At 41.1% G+C, this 17691-nt stretch overlaps 1 protein-coding gene across 1 annotated transcript in view; it reads left to right on the forward strand.

Annotated features, from left to right (window-relative positions):
* The window catches only part of CNTN3 (contactin 3), a 423339-nt gene that overhangs the window by 94498 nt on the left and 311150 nt on the right, over nt 1–17691 (forward strand). Inside the window, exon 2 of the mRNA XM_051851466.2 lies at nt 11382–11516. Within this exon, the coding sequence (XP_051707426.1) occupies nt 11462–11516 (55 nt within the window). The 5' untranslated portion in view covers nt 11382–11461. The remainder of the gene's footprint in view (nt 1–11381; nt 11517–17691) is intronic.

A 17691-nucleotide genomic window follows, 5' to 3' on the forward strand; every position in this document is an offset into this window, starting at 1 on the left:
CAATCACCAATTACATTAACAGAGACCTTTAAAATATGTGAAATCTCTGCTTATACTTTGTGTTCCACTGATCTAATTGGGCATTCCATTTGATACTCATTACATGGAATAAAATGTTGAAAGGTACGTAGTTTCTACTCTGTTGGTTGCTTCTTTATTTGAAAAAATGGAGTTGGACAACGGAATGAGCATCGTGGGGTGTTATGAAGATTGAGTGGAATAATATATGCACAGTACTTAGAACTGAGCTTCAATTTATTGTGATCGTCCCAGTCCTTCTGTGAGTACAGTTCCCTCTGTTAGGAGCTGCTCTAGGCAACCAAAGAGCTCTGAACGTGTGCAGCAGCACTCTGTGTGTGATTGCCCAGGGCCCAGCTGCACCCTGCCGCCTCTCCTGCAACCACAGTGTTTTCTCAGTCTCGGCTCCCAGGGCTCTCAACATCAAGGAGTACCAGTGGGGCCACTCTGCCCCACTAGCCAGTCCTGTCCGCAGGGAGACTTAGTGTTCCCAGAGCTGTTGTCTGTGTGTGTTCCAGCCTGCTGGATCGAGTCCGGTCCTCCCAACCAGGTTTGATGTCAGTGGGGAACGCAGGTTTTTCTCTCTGGTGAGAGCTCTGGCTCATAGGTGTGCACAGTACCTGGCAGCTGCAGCCCTGCTTGCTTCACACCTGTGCTGGGCGTGTAGGAGAGTCCTGCAGGTGGCACTTCCCTTCCATAGGCATGGCTCCCACTCCCCTCCTGTTGCTGGGTGGGTGCAGCTGGCACGGTAGAGACTGCCTCCATCGGTAGCTCTTGAACTGCTGTCGTGGCCCCCGCCACCTGGGTGGAGGGAGACCCCAATAATTGCTGGGTGCGCACACGTGAACTTGAGCAGCTGCTATCTGCCTGTGTCCAAAAATGGCTCCAGCCCTCCCATTGCTGGCTGCAGGTCACTGTTGTAGCAGGGAGAAGGGGAGAGAGAGATGTCCCTACCCCCCTCCAACAATGAGCAGTCGCCCGGCTGTCCTGAGGGATCTGGCTGGACTCAAAAAGACACAGTTCACTAAGATCTCCGTCCTGCTGTATCAACGGTGGCACAGGCCTGCACAGTCCAATCTCACCTGGTTTGCCAGGGCAGGCACCTTCTTGCCCAGATCCAAGCTGCTGGGTCTTTTATTGTCTCGGTGCACGGTGCTGTGTGTCTGCACTTTCCGTACAAGTCCGGGCCAATTCTACTGCTTTCGCAGGATGTCCCACCACAGTTTCCCCTGCAGCTTTATACTGAGAGTGTACTTTTTCCACTTTTTTTATATTAAATTTGCCCAGCCTAATTCAGACCACCTTGTTACTATTCCACCATCTTGGAACCACAAAACTTTTTAAAGTTAATTGTTATTATAAGGGGTCTTCCTAAAGCTTATGGAACATGTGTATTATGTTAAAATTTGCATGAATTCAAAAATTTTGGTGCCAAAATAATTTTTTTTTACTTATTTGAAAGGCAGTGTTACAGAGAGATGAGGAGAGATAGAGAGAGAGAGAGAGAGATCTTTCATCTGCTCGTTCTCTCCCCAAATGGCTGCAACAGCTGGGGCTGGGCTAGGCCAAAGCCAGGAGCCAGGTATTCCTTGTGGATACAAGGGCCCAAGTTCTTGGGCCATCTTTCATTGCTTCCCCAGGCCATTAGCAGAGAGCAGGATAGAAAGTAGAGCATCAAAGCCGGCGCCGTGGCTCACTAGGCTAATCCTCCGCCTTGCGGTGCCGGCACACCGGGTTCTAGTCCCGGTTGCCCCTCTTCCAGGCCAGCTCTCTGTTATGGCCTGGGAGTGCAGTGGAGGATGGTCCAAGTCCTTGGGCCCTGCACCCGCATGGGAGACCAGGAGAAGCACCTGGCTCCCAGCTTCGGATCAGCGCGATGCGCCAGCTGCAGTGGCCATTGGTGGGTGAACCAATGGCAAAAGGAAGACCTTTCTCTCTGTCTCTCTCTCTCACTGTCTAACTCTGCCTGTTTAAAAAAAAAAAAAAAAAAGTAGAGCATCAAGGACTCAAAATGGCCCCCATATAGGATGCTGGCATTGCAGGCAGAAGCTTAACCCACTGTGCCACAGCACTGTCCTCTAAACTTAACTTTTCTTTGAAATTTTCTATATACTTTTTGTTGTCCCCAATATTATGCAAGTTTCCTTTTTTTGTATGTGAAAATTGTCTTTGTAGAAAAGAGTACCGTATTGATCGGTTAAACTATTTTAAAAATATACTAAATATAGGTGAGTCCCTTTTCTGAAATGCTTGGCACCAGCAGTGTATCACATTTAATAATTTCTCAGGTTCTGCTGTATTTGCATATACATAATGAGATATCTTGGGGATGGAACTCAGTCTAAACAGAAAATCCATTTATGTGTCATATACACTGTGTACACATAGCCTGAAGGTAAATTTATTCAAGATTTCTAGTGCACCTGCATTTTCACTGTGACCTGTCACATGAGGTTGGCTATGGAATTTTCTACCTATGACATCATGTCAGAGCTCAAAAAGCTTTAGATATTTGATTTGTGGATAAGGGATGCTAAGTTTGTATGTGGGACAATAAAGGTATGTTCTTCCTCGTTACCAGGTAATGAGGTCTGGAATCATTTTCCACTGGGGACAAGAGAAGGAACATTCCATGCAGCCTTCATAATTATGGAAAGTTGCCTTTGTTCACTTTGTTCCCAATTTAACTTGGAAAACCTCAAGGGCAAGAATGTATCATGGAACTTTCCATTTATCTTTAAATGTGGTAGCACCTACATTTCCAGGTCCATTGTATGTGGTAAAGTTCTCTTCAAGGATAATGTGGCAGTAAAAAAAAAAAAAAAAAAAAAAAAAAAAATCCCAGAAGAGCACGTTGGGTCTGGCTACCTTGCAAACACAATTGGTAATGCTATTCTTTCTGCGACTTTACTGAAAGGCGGACTTGCTCTAAAGCAGAAATCTTGCTGTGCTTCCAGAGATTGTTAGTGCGCATCAAGAAGTGCCCATCCGTGTTTGTAGGGTTGTTTGTAAAGCGGGATGCCCTGGGATAGGCCACGTGGGTGCTGATATGCTGTGTAAGTTTGAAGCAGGTCATGGTTTGACATGTTTGGTAGCTATGTCTTTTCTCTTTAGCTGGTGCTTGGATAGGACTAGTGGAACCAATGACAAATTAATTTGGGGATTTTTTTCCCGACATTGTATCAGTGACTTTGATCTTGTCAGAGAAGATCTCTTTGAGTTGAGGACAAAGCAAGGGAGGCTCTGAAATCAACACAAGCTGTTTGAACGTTCTGACTATATGGTTATACTGCAGATCCATCTACTATGATTTGCACACGGCATGAGCTCTGATTTTTGTTGCCACTGCTCTGGCCTCTGATTGCTTCTTAGACAGATGCAAACTATTACAGAATGTCCCACCTCATGTTCTTTACTATGCTGAAACAACTTCCTAAGTTCAACTTTTTGGTCAAGCCTTCTCAAACATTTTAAACAGATTTTTTTCTTTATTTTCAATTTGTATAATTTAGATTTATTTATTCCCCTTGTCATAAAATTTCTCTTAATTTCTGCATGAAAAAAGAAGAAATAAATCTTCAAATACATACACAAATGTCTCTCTCTATATATCTATATACACATGTTACTTCTACGTAAAAGATATTATTTTTCAATGTGATAATGCAGATTGTGTACACAAAAGCTGGCCTGTGCCTGTTATTTATGTGCATTTGGGCTGGAGAGGTAGATGAGCCCATAGATTTGGCTGATTCTAAAAAGGGATTTTAACCTACAAAAGGCTATGAATTACTATTTTTTTGCAGCCTGTAGTCTAGTTGGAGGGAGAAACCATAGTCTAAATAACTGTAATAGAGGCCTGTGGAAGAGTTGAGTGTCAAAGCGGGAAGATTAAGAGCTGAAGGCATCCGCAGGAGCACAAGATGGCTTCCAGCTGGCATTTGCCTTATTTGCTGATTGTGCCACTGTAAACACAGGACTGCTGGTGTGCAAGGGGAGATCAAGCTGCGCACATTATATTCTCCCTGCTCCTTCCCTGCTGAACTCTGGTGAGCTGCAGGGAGGATGCGAGAAGTTGTCAAGCATCTTGGACTTGGAGCCCAGAGTTCATGTTCATTTGACCCCCTGCTGGTCTGGTTTCTGCAGGAAGGTGGCAGGGTTAGTATGCAGATTGGGTGAACAAAGTGTCTGGAAGGCATGCGATCTGTGAATGAGTGATTGATTATGATTGATTGTGATTGCAGGTGAAAACAAAGTAGGTAAACCATGCCTGATTTTTCTTCTGGCAGCATGCTTGGTCTCATCAAGCCAGTATATGCACATATTGGTTAACTGCTGTAGTAGGATGGCTGCATGCCCTGGCAATGAGTTCATAAAATTTCCAGAAGGCCCTGAGTATGCCAGTTACGGGTATCAAACTTTTATTCATTCATAAGTATTTTCCTGTATTAAAAGTTTCTTGCCTATTCAGGGATTTTAATTGGGTGAGGGCTGGGAATTGTGTATACTCATCAGTAGAAATTGTTTCTGAAATGTTGAAGTTGGAGGTGACTTTCTGTGTCTGTGAGAAGTGATTATGTGTTAAGCAAGTCTTGCAGACAAAATTGCTGTGGGATTTTTCCCCTGGAGAAAGAAAACGCTTGTTAGGTACCTGTTACTCTGATGGAAGGGAAGCCAAACCATTCTCACACCTAAGCTTTCCGTACTCACAGAAACCTAACTTTGGGCGTTTGCCAAGGCTGCATTCAAAGTTGTCTGTATACATTTAAAAGAATATATGCATATCAATATTTCATGATCCACAGTCTTAGTAGCAATTTTGTAAAGTATATGACAAAAGCCACAAATAGTCTCTCCTTCCTTTTAGAACAACCAGGAACAACTATTTAGAGCATTTATGTTTCAAGTCCAAGGTCTAGCAGTTTTTAGCTCAGCTGACATTAAGAATTACAGTTGTCAATATGTACTAAATTTGGGGGCTATTTAAAGACCGCCATGCAAAACGTGTTGTGAATATCTTAAGCTTTAGCCCTCAAATGCAAACGTCTATTAGTAGAGAAAATTCTAAAGGGTATCTATTTTTTTCTTCGGTTTGAAACATTCCTGTGAATGGTAGAATATTCTTCTTGTAGCAGATGACATTTTGATTTGTATTTGTCTTGCTTCAGTGGCTTCCTTTGTGTTTACTTTCCCTTTGTGATTCAGAAGTGGGGCGAGCTTTAACGTATCCCTTCTCTTCCTGAGGGTACTTGGCAGTACTGAGAAGTCAAACCATGATTATATTAATTACCTTCATTATTTAAAAAGTCAATGCCCTACTTTAACATTGATTAAAAATAAACAACATAATTCAAAAAAATGGTCTTCCTGGGGCAGGCATTTGGTGTGGCAGTTAAGCTACCACCTGGGATGCTCACATCACCTATCAGTTTGTGGTTCGAGCCCTGGCTCCACTTCTGATTCATGCTAATTAATGCACACCTCAAGAAGCAGAGGATGATGGCTCAAGTCCTTGTGTCTCTACAGCCCACATTGGAGACTCAGATGGAGTTCTAGGCTCCTAAATTCAGCCTGGCTCAACTCTGGCTACTGTGGGCATTTAGAAAGTGATCCAGCACCTGGAAGATCTCTTTTTGTCTCTCTGTCTGCCTCTCTCTGTGTTTCCTGCTTTTCAAATAAAATAAAAGTAAGCCAAACGTTAAAGACAAAAAAAAAATTCCTGAATAAAATTTCTTTTTATCACCCAACTTTATAATGCATGCTATATGTAAGTACATAGATATATATGAACATTAGAATATATGAGTATTAATCTCTTAGAGCAGACAGCTTGCTTCATACTGTCTAAATTCTTATTTCTATGGATACGATCAGTCAGAATAAGATCAGTATTTTATAAAATGTCTTAGCTTTACAGTCTTTTAATCAAATATAGATTATAGCATACCTGATGTGAATATTTATTGCAAATGTGATTATGTCAATTCTCTGGTTGATATGGTGGTAGCTTTTTCAAGAACTTTATAATGAGACTAATATTCTTTTTTTTTTAAAGTAAACTTTTATTTAATAAATATAAATTTCGAAAGTACAACTTTTGGAATATAGCAGTTTCCCCCCCTATAACCACCCTCCCACCCACAAACCATCCTATCTCCTACTCCCTCTCCCATCCCATTCTTCATTTTTTTTTTTTTTTTTTTGACAGGCAGAGTTAGACAGTGAGAGGGAGAGACAGAGAGAAAAGTCTTCCTTCTGTTGGTTCACCCCACAAATGGCCGCTATGCCGGTGATCCAAAGCCAGGAGCCAGGTGCTTCTTCCTGGTCTCCCATGCGGGTACAGGGCCCAAGCACTTGGGCCATCCTCCACTGCCTTTCCGGGCCACAGCAGAGAGCTGGACTGGAAGAGGAGCAACCGGGACAGAATCCGGCGCCCCAACCGGGACTAGAACCCAGAGTGCCGGCACCACAGGTAGAGGATCAGCCTAGTGAGCCACGGCGCCGGCCCATCCCATTCTTCATTAAGATTCATTTTTAATTATTTTTATATGCAGAAGATCAACTAAGTATATACTAAGTAAAGATTTCAACAGTTTGCACCCACACAGACACACAAAGTATAAAGTACTGTTTGAAGACTAGTTTTACCGTTAATTCTCATAGTACAACACATTAAGGACAGAGATCCTATGTGGGGAGTAAGTGCACAGTGACTCCTGTTGTTGATTTAACAATTGACACTCTTAGTTGAGACTAATATTCTTAAGTCAGACATGTAGGGTTGGCCCCCATTATATGCACATCTACAGTCTTATTTCATACTACACTAGATTTGCTATTCGCATGCCTTCTCATTAGTCTTCTTGCTGTTCTTACAGCAAGCCATGAGTTTTTAAACCTGAGGGACTTTGCATATTCAATTCTCTATGCCTGGCAGTGATTATCAAAATAGTCAATCAGCAGGGGGACAAGGTACTAATCAATCAAAAGTAACACGATGACTAGGTGAGCATTTGGCTGGTGGTTAAGATGCCAGTTAGGCTGCCTGCATCCAGTATCAGAAAGCCAGCTCTGAGTCCCAGGTATGGTTCTAATTCCAGCTTTCTGCGAGTGCACACCCTGGGAGGCAGTGGTGATGGCTCAAGTAGTCGAGTCCCAGCCACTCAGAAAGGAGACCTGAGTTGAGTTCTTTGCTCAAACTCTTGGGTTGGTCCATTACAGGCATTGCAGAGTGAATTAGTGGGTTGGAGCTCTATTTCTGTCTCTGATCGAAATATAACTAAATTACCAAAAACAGTGACATGGGTGAGAGCAGGATTCTGGAAGCCCCTGATGAGACAGACATTAACGTCTACCTGGGGGACCTAGTGAGGTGTGGTGGGGTCCTGGGACTGTCTGGCACATGAGATGGCAGCTGCCACAGGAGAATCAGTGCAGTGACTACTAATTGCATACTAAGTCCTGTCTCTTCTTGGGAACCTTCTTTCTTCAGTTTGTAGCACACACTCCTGGCACCTGTTTGTGTCATCTCTTTTTCTTCCTTCATGTTCCACTTTCCCAGAAGGAACTTTTCTTGACATTTCTAATGAAGACTGTTTTTATTTAGGCTTTCATAGGTACTTCTGTGCCTTTCACCATGGGCAATTTGCAAGTACAATTATTATCATTTGAAGACAGCATCAGTCTACTAGTTGATAAACCACTGCATCACCAATCTAACAGCCCTACCAGAACCTCTGCCTCCCTCTGTATAACCCTAGTACCTCAGAGGTGCTCAATCAATATTTATCTAATGCATGAGTTTTTAAAAGTCTTTGGAAATTTCTTTTGGTTATTTATTTGAAAGGGAGAGTGACAGAGAGGGAGAAGAGGAGGAAGAGAGAGAGAGAGAGAGAAAGAAAGAAAGAAATATCTTTCATTTGCTGGTTCACTCCCCAAATGCCCGTAATAGCCGGGACTGGGCCAGGCTGATTCCTGGAGCCAGGAAGTCCATCCCCATCTCCCACATGGATGGCAGGGACCCAAGTACTTAGGTCTTCATCTGCTGCTTTACAGGACGCATAAACAGGAATCTGAATGGGAGGTAGAAGCAAGATTTGATATTTGATCCTAACCACTCCAGTATCAGATGTAGGTATTCTAAGTGGTAGCTTAACTCGCTGTACCACAATGCCAGACCTACCTTTGTAGTTTTAAAATGTAATTGATATGCATGTTATCTTGGCGGTACACTGTGGAGAAGATACCATTTTGCAAGCTGCCACCTTCTTCATGCTTTCTTATATTTTCTTGCAATAATTTTCAGTGGTATCCAGCTCCTATGCCATGACTTATCCTTTATTTCCAGGAGAAATGCTTCTCATTCATTTGATATCCAGTGCAAAGGTTTAATCTCCTAAGTTGACTTATTCATTGTTCTTTACACACAGCAAGACACTGCTTGAAACTTTCTACAAACAAGAATGTTGGGAAAATTGGAGTACACTGTGGTTCTACTTTCTGACCTATTTCTAGGAGTTTGTGCCATTTTTTTCTCATTACAATATCAGAACACAGATGATACATTTTGTCCTCTGTATGACATAGAGCAAAGCTTCACATTTATTTGATGGCTTTTTGATGACCATGACAATGACAATGACAGTGTTACTAGAAGGATTCTTCTTTTTCTGAAATCCCCAACTACATATTCTTTTTAAAACTGCTGTGTTTTTTTTTTTGTTTGTTTTTGTTTTTGTTTTTGTTTTTTTGACAGGCAGAGTGGACAGTGAGAGAGACAGACAGAGAGAAAGGTCTTCCTTTGCCGTTGGTTCACCCTCCAATGGCCGCCGTGGCCGGCGCGCTGCGGCCGGCGCACCGCGCTGATCCGATGGCAGGAGCCAGGAGCCAGGTGCTTTTCCTGGTCTCCCATGCGGGTGCAGGGCCCAAGCACCTGGGCCATCCTCCACTGCACTCCCTGGCCACAGCGGAGAACTGGCCTGGAAGAGGGGCAACCAGGACAGAATCTGGCGCCCCAACCGGGACTAGAACCTGGTGTGCCGGCGCCGCTAGGCAGAGGATTAGCCTAGTGAGCCGCAGCGCCAGCCAAAGCTGCTGTTTTGTTATTAGGAAGTTCTTCCAGGTAGTTTTAGTGTATAAACTGGATGGCTATAGTTTCATCAAGGGAGGACCTACCAGATTGATTCAGTTAAGTTAAAGGCTTAAGCCTTTGTGGTGGCTGAGTCTTCCTTTTAATTCCCAGACATAGTGGAGGTTGTGGATGTACCATAACTTCTCATGTGTCATGTTAATGCATCTCACATTTCCCACGATTTTCATGACTGCTCAGCATTGACTTTTTTTAGAATATTTCAAATAACTTGGTTTTCTGCTGTGTGCCTGCACCTATATCCATGTTTATTTGTGAGTGCGTGTGTCACCTTTCCGGTGGCTTCTGGACTGCCATTTCCTTACATGCATGATTAGAAGATTACGATAGTCAGTTATAACAGGTCTCATTGAGAATGATTTCAGTTATCATTTCAATTAGCAGTTGAAAATAATTATGGACACATGATGAACCAGAAGTAGAGAAAGGAAGGAAGATATGTTTCTGAGAGCCTTTTTTCCAAGTAGGGAAAATCAAGCATGGGGAAAGCTTTAGCAGTATAACCATTAATTGAGTTAGAAGCTGTGCCCCTCTCATGTATACTTGGCTATTTGGGTCATTTTGGCAAACGGTCACCTGGCTCCTGATGCTTTGGGAAACAGCTTCAGATACACCCCAGTGTCCTCTCCATAATGCAGGTGCCACGTGTGCTTCTCTCAGCACCCTCTATCTTTATTTTTTTGTTGCACACCACTCCCAATGTCCAGCACACGTGTTTCTATTTTTGGTTTCTGAAGCCATTTGCTGTCCCCAGTAGGAGATTAGAATCGATGTATGTAATGAATAGCCCTGGGGAGCAGCTCTCAAACACTGACAAATAGGACTTGATGTGTAAATACCCCAGATCCTCTTGGCAAGGGTAACTCTTGGATGACTCCAGGGTACACAGTCTACATGAAGCTTGGCCTACTCTGTGGGCATGAACTCCAGCCACCCACAGTGATAGGGGGCTGCGTACCCCTCCCTCCCTCGGCTGTCCACCTTCTTTGTCTTACTCCCCTGTGCCTCATCCGCTTTTGATCCCACCTCCCAGGTAAACTGTTTGCCTTTTGTGGTGTATGTTATGGGGCTCTAAGGCACAGGCAGTTTGCAGTAATAGGGGTGGTGAGAAGAGGTTAGGATCCCACAAAGGTGCAAGTTGCTAGCCTGCAGTTCTGAAAACAGTAATTTTCAATTGTATTTCATCTTGTTGCAGATTCTCATGGATTGAGTGTTAGTGAGACCCAATTCCTGACATTCTGGCTGCCATTCCACCTCTTAACTTTCTACCCAAGAACCTATGTTAGATTGCAAGTACACAATGGCATTATTATAAGAATGATTGATTCAAAGCATTATCTTAAGTACATAATTGGCATGTTTTCATATTTTCACTGTCAAAATAATTACTATTTGGGCCACACTTAATATCTGATTGAATACACCACATATCAGGAAGCTCTGTTCAGAGCCACTGCCTGAAAGAACCTGAGGTTTCACTTCTTGGGTCGGCAACAACTAAAACAGGTCCAATCAGCTGCTGGGAAGAATTGCATGCTTTTCTTGCTACTGTGACACACTTTAAAGTCATTAATTCCCCTGCATGGAACCAGTTGAGTCTCAGTGGTCAAAGGAAGATTGTCTGATTTTAGGTGTGTGTCTCTAGCCTACTTGATCATTAACCATGCAGCTTAACTGGTTTCAAGAGGCCACTGAAAAGGACACAGCACTGTCACCTAATTTCTTTTCAACTAGCACATTCAAGTTTATGAAAATTCAAGAAAGCAAAGAAGAAAATGGTTTTGTTTGTAAGATTCTTAGAATGCACAGTTTCCACCATTAGCATATTTTATCTGTGTTATGCAGCATATATTATTGGGAACTTTCTACAATTGTCAAGGACAAAATAGACTTAAGATGGACATTGATAATGGTGTTTATAATTTGTATGCCCTGTTAGAGACTCAGGAACTATGAAAGCAGAATTTCAAGATATCTGCTTGTTTGACTCTTAGATTTACCAGAATGTTATCATTGGAGAAAATGAGAAAAGTTTGAATTTCAGGTTAATGTTTTATTTGTTGTATTTATCTACCAAAAGTTTTAATATTTAACATCTTAAATGTGAAGACTCTGAGTGTTTGTGAATGATACAGTTTTAAGAGAAGAAGAAAATCTCTTTACTAAAATCAGCTGGCTTTTTAAAGTCTAACTTCTTTGTACATATATTTTACAGATTAAAGGATTTACCTGAAGACAAAGCATTCTATTCATCAGAGACTGGACAAGAGTTACTCTTGCTTTTGGCAATTAAAGATGGTGTTGTCATGGAAACAGTTGATCCTGCTTTCATTCCTTGGCTGCCTAGGAGGTAACAATAAGCTGTATTTTCTAAGGTGAAGTTAGTGCTATTCTCAGATCATGTGCTTAACTAATTTTTAAATGTTGGATTAAAACTCCACTAGTTGCAAAGAGAAATCTTTTTTCCCCAGAAAGAAAATTCACATTCTCAACTTCTGACATTGGGGTTCTCGTACACCTCTCCCTCATTTTTGCAAGTCATTTATTTCCATAGCAAATATAATGATACCTGATACTACAGAGCTCCTGTTGCATTAGGACTATATTGTAAGTATATCCACAGACTTTTGAGATCGTTAATTCATGGCCCTTTTTTTTTCCCACAAAAGAAGCTGAAAGTGGAAAGCTGCAGTGTGCCAGAGAGAATATAAATTTTAAAGTATGTCAGTATTTTCATATCCAATCTTAAAGCATGGTACCATTTTTCTTTTAGAACATAATGAAGTTAGACTTTATAATTTTTTTGCAATTTGAAATTTAGAGCAGAGTACAAAGAAAATGAAAAACTTCTGAGCTTTGTACCATATAAAAACAACTATTATAAAGCATCTGATACATTTGTTCTCTGTTTATTCATTTTATCTTGTTTTCTGGAGAAGTGGATGAACAAACAAAGGGATTTTAATGAGTTAGTATATTTTCCACTAGTTTTATGTTTATTTTTTTGGCCTCCTTTTTCTGAAGACATTTCTGAACAACTAAAAAATAATGCGATGAGGGCTCACATATGCATATTTAAATCTAACTACTGAACCATTCTGCTGTGTTTGTGCTGTCTGGAGGGTTACCTTGGAGATGGGGTGGATTTTGTTCCATGACACCACATTTAGTGAATATTTCAGTAACATGGATGTTTTGGTTTCCCAGAGCCCATAAAAGTTATATTTACACTGTGCTGTAGTCTATTAAGTGTACAATAGCATTATGTCTAGCAAAATGCAGTAACTTAATTAAATAATGGTTTATTGCTAACAAACCCTAAAGACCATCTGAGCTGTCAGCAAGTGGTAGTCCTCCTGCTGGCAGAGGGTGTGTCTTCTTTGATGGCGGCCAAAGGCGGGGTGGCTGTGGCGATTTCTTAGAATAAGCAGCAATGAAGTGTGCTGTACTGATGGACTCTTCGTCACATGAAGATTGCTGTGTAGCATGTGATGCTGTCTGATAGCATCTTACCCACAGCAGAACTGCTTTCAAAATTGGTGTCAATCTTCTCAAACCCTGCTGCCACTTTATCAACCAAGTTTATGTAATCATCTAAATCCTTTGTTGTCAGTATAGAGACTGCTTAGAAAACTAAAAATAGAGCTGCCATATGATCCAGCACTTCCACTACTGGGAATAGATCCAAAAGAAATGAAATTATTGTGTCAAAGTGATACCTGCATGCTCATGTTTATTACACCACTGTTCATAGTAGCCAAGATAGGGAATCAACCCAGACGCGCATCAGTAGGTGAATGAATCAAGAAAATGTCGCATAAATACACAGTGAGATGTGGTTCAGCCATAAAAGAAGAAAGAAATGCTGTCATTTGCAGCAAAATGGATGGAACTAGAGGACATTATGTTGAGCAAAATAAGCAAGAAACAGAAAAATAAGAACTGCATGTTCTCTCTCTTATTGGGGTGCTAAAAATGTTGACATGAACACAGACTAGTGGTTATGAGATGGTGGCTGGGAAGACAGAGGGAGGGTGGTTGTTGGGACTGAAACACAGTCACACAGAAGTTACAAGTTCTAGTGTTCTGCAGTGCAGTGGGGTGACTGTAATTCACAATAACCTGTTATAAATATTTTGTGAACAAACAGAAGAGCTGGAAGACTTCAAATACCAAGTAATAATAACAAGCGGGAAATTATTCTGATTTGATTGGTACACATTGTGTAAAATTGTAGAAATATCACACTGCATCCCATAAATACATAAAGTTATTAACTGTTAATGAAATTTCCGGAGAATTTAACAAGATAGAAATGCTAACCTGATTTGGTCATCACACATTGATTATGTGTACCAAATTATCACACTCTAGCACACAGATATGTGTAATTAAAATAATTAAAGAAAATAAAATCAGCACTAAAAAAATGCAAAATGAAATAAATTCTTTGTTGTTATTTTAACACTGTTCACGGTGTCTTCACCAGAAGTAGATTCTATCTCCAGAAACCACCTTCTTTGCCTGCCCATAAGAAGCAACTCCTCACCTATTAAATTTGATCAGGGGCTTGCTGTAAATCAGTCGCATGTGTAGGCGACACTGCTGATTTTAATTCACATGGGCAGTTAATTCCTCCACTAAAGTCTCGAGTCCCTCAGAATCGTCCATGAGGGTTGGAATCCATTTCTCCCCAGCCCCTGTGCTATTGGTATTCTCATCTCCTTCCATGAATCACTAGTGTTCTTAACAGCATTGACAATGGTGGATTCTTTCCAGGTTTTCAATGTACTGTTCCCAGATCCATCAGAGAAACATCTGTGTATGGCAGTTAGTAACTTACTACAAAAAGTATTTTTTGAATTATAAGACTTGAAATTAAGGTTTACTTTTGATCAGAATGGCTAATCTGTTAGCAGGCCTGAAAATAACGTTAATCTTATTATGCATCTCCATCAGAGCTCTGGGATGACCAGATGCGTGGTCTGTTTTCCTGAGCAATGGGTCTCAACATTGGGTTTGACATACTTAGTAAACCATATAGTAAACAAATATTGTCATCCAGGCTTCATTATTCCGTGTTTAAAGCACATGCAGAGTAAATTTAGCGTAGTTCTTAAAGGCCTTAGTGTTTTCAGGGTGACAAAAGAGCACTGGCCTCAGGTTAAGGTCACCAGCTGTATTAACTCTAAGGAGATAGTCAGCCTGACCTTTGAAATTTGAAGCCAGGCATTGACTTCTCTCTACCTGTGACTGTACTAGATGTCTTCTTCCAGTAGCCGGCTGGGCTGGTTCATCTACGTTTCAAATCTGTTGTTTGGTGGAGCCACCTTCATTGAATATCTTAGCTGGATCTTCTGATGAACTTGCTATAGCTTCTGCATTAGCACTTGAAGCTCCATCATCTGCTTTTGTGCCATGGAGATGGCTTCTTTCCTTAAACCTTATGAACAACATCTGCTAACAAAAAACTCTCTTCTGCAGCTTCCCCCACCCTCCTAGGCTTCACAGAACTGAAGAGAGTTAGGGCCTTGCTCTGGAATAGGCTTTAGCCGAAGGGGCTGTGTGGCTGCTTTGATCTCTCCAGATCACTAAAACTTTCCTGTATCACCAGGAAGGTTATTTCACTTTCTTATCATTTCTGTGTTCACTGGGGTAGCATTTTTTAAAAGATTTATTTATTTATTTTAAAGTCAGAGTTATACAGAGAGAGGAGAGGCAGAGAGAGTGAGAAGTCTTCCATCTGCTGGTTCACTCCCCCAATTGGCCACAACGGCTGGAGCTTCTTCTGGGTCTCCCACACAGGTGCAGGGGCCCAAGAACTCGGGCCATCTTCTACTGCTTTTCCGGGCCATAGCAGAGAGCTGGATCGGAAGTGAAGTAGCAGAGACTTGAACTGATTCCCATGCGGGATACCGGCACTTCAGGTCAGGGCATTAACCCACTATGCCACAGCGCTGGCCCCTGGAGTAGCATTTTTAATTTCCTTCCTTTCCTTTGCCTTCACATTTGGCTGTTTGGTGCAAGAGGCCTTACTTTGAGCCTATCCCAATGTGCCTTCCTCCTTAAGTTTAATCATCTCCAGCTTTGATAGAAGTGAGAGAATTGCAACTCTCTCTCTCACTTCAACACTTAGAGAGAACTGTAGGGAAATTAGTTTAATTTCCATTTTGTTATATGTCACAGGATAGGGAGGCTTAAGGAAGGGGAGAGAGAGGTGAGATTGGCTGATTGGTAGAGTAGTCAAAGCACACATCTGTCATTTACTGTCTTTCGGGGTACAGTTTGTGGTGCCCCCAAACCATTGCAATGGTAAAATCCACGCACAGTGATCCCACATCACCAAAGCAGATAGAAGAGTAATGGAAATGTGTGAAATATTGTGGGAATTATCAAGACGTGACACAGAGACATGCAGGAAGTATGTGCTGTTGGGAGAACCACAGTGATAGACTTGCTGCACGCAAGATAACCACAGAATCTCAATCTGTAGAAAATGCAGTATCTGCAGAGAGCGATCCAGGAGGTTCTGTGGACACACAAGTGCGTGAATGGTTCCACTTATTTATTTTTTTACTAACTCATTTGAAAGTGAGTTACAGAAATCGTTATCTCTCACCTCCAAAAAATTCAGTATCTGTGTACAAAACAGAGACCAACTTTCTACATAAACAGAATTTCTCTATGATGTCTAAGGAAACCAACATAAAAGCAGTTTATAATTTTTTTCTTTTCTAAGTGGAGGAAATTGGTGTGGAACGAAGCCAAACAAGCATGCTAGGTAAAACACAGGGTATTTAAATAGATGAATATATTAGGGGTCGGTTCAAGGAAAATCTTCAATGTCAGGAAGATTCAAATTTCCAACCTTCTTAAGGTATTTAAGTGATATTATGGCCAAAATAAATAATCAGTATTGGGTTATAGATTCAAACCTTCAACTTTAAAAATAAATGTTTTTATAGGTTTTTACAGTGATGCTTCAATTTTGTTAAAACATGCTGTCTTTAACTGCTACTAATCTAGATCTGAGGGAAAAATGAGTAATTATTTATGAATTATTTATGAATTTTTGCCTTTTCCAATGGACTGCTGCTATCAAAACTGAAATGGCATTTTTTCTTGGATTCTTCACTTAGGAAGTTTCAAATTTGACATCTGTTTTAGTAGGAAGCATAAATGACAGGCAGTATACTGCAGCCGTGTTAACGCTTGGTGATACTAACTTTTTTTTTTTTTTTTAATTTTTTTGACAGGCAGAGTGGACAGTGAGAGAGAGAGACAGAGAGAAAGGTCTTCCTTTGCCGTTGGTTCACCCTCCAATGGCCGCCGCGGCCGGCGCGCTGCGGCCGGTGCACCGCGCTGATCCGATGGCAGGAGCCAGGAGTTAGGTGCTTTTCCTGGTCTCCCATGGGGTGCAGGGCCCAAGCACCTGGGCCATCCTCCACTGCACTCCCTGGCCACAGCAGAGGGCTGGCCTGGAAGAGGGGCAACCGGGACAGAATCCGGCGCCCCGACCGGGACTAGAACCCGGTGTGCCAGCGCCGCTAAGCGGAGGATTAGCCTAGTGAGCCGCGGCGCCGGCTTGGTGATACTAACTTTTGCAGACACAATTTTGAAATTTCCCAATAAATTGAAGAGAAAGAAAGTGGAAGCATAGCTAAAGAAAGTGAATTCAGTTTTTCAAAGGTTTATGACTTGTTATTATTTTATACTGTTTGCAAATTATATTTACTGTGTTCAGTATTTTGAGAAATGTTTACATATTTATGAACAAATTTATGGAAAAAGCAATGTCTGTTTTTCCAAAATGTAAAAACATCATTAAGAAATTGAAAGGTCAACTTGACTCTCTGGATATGGTGATAAAACAGCTTTAAGTGTTTGTAAAAGAGAATTGGATTAATTTGTAAAGGATAAATTATATGTAGCATATTGCTTAGGGGATTGACAATTTTCATAATTATGTTATGGAGAAAAAATTGGTTCTTATTAAAATTTTAGAGTCTTTATTCTCTTTTGTGCTTTATATACCGAATGTTGGAACGCCTTTTGGTCTATGATCAATTTAAAATAAAAGGCTGGCTTTTGAGGGTTATATTCTATTAGGAAATATTGGGTCAATTTGTATTTATTAAAATTAAAATCTGTTCACGATGTAGGAAAGATACCATTAATCTTAGATATTAATAAGTAAAATATATTGTGTAAATTCACTTACTTTAGAGAAGTCTTTAGCAAAGGACATAATATCATAAAAACAGCAAATGCTGCATGACTTGCTTTCTTCTATCTTTTTAAATTTAAGCTTTGGTTGTATTGTGTACCTTTTTTTCTTTCATTTTCTTCTGTTGTTTTGCCTCTGCAGTTTTCCCCTGCAACAAAGAAGCAAATAGTAATTTCTGGCTAGGAATCTGTCCTGGGATGAACTTGACTGTGTTTTTCTTCAAAAATGCTAGGCTGTAGTCATTCTTAAATAATTCTCAAGTGTCTATTAGAAGGCAGGCATTGTTTTCAGAGAAGAA

Source organism: Oryctolagus cuniculus, chromosome 10 (assembly GCF_964237555.1).
Source record: "Oryctolagus cuniculus chromosome 10, mOryCun1.1, whole genome shotgun sequence".
Lineage (NCBI taxonomy): Eukaryota > Metazoa > Chordata > Mammalia > Lagomorpha > Leporidae > Oryctolagus > Oryctolagus cuniculus.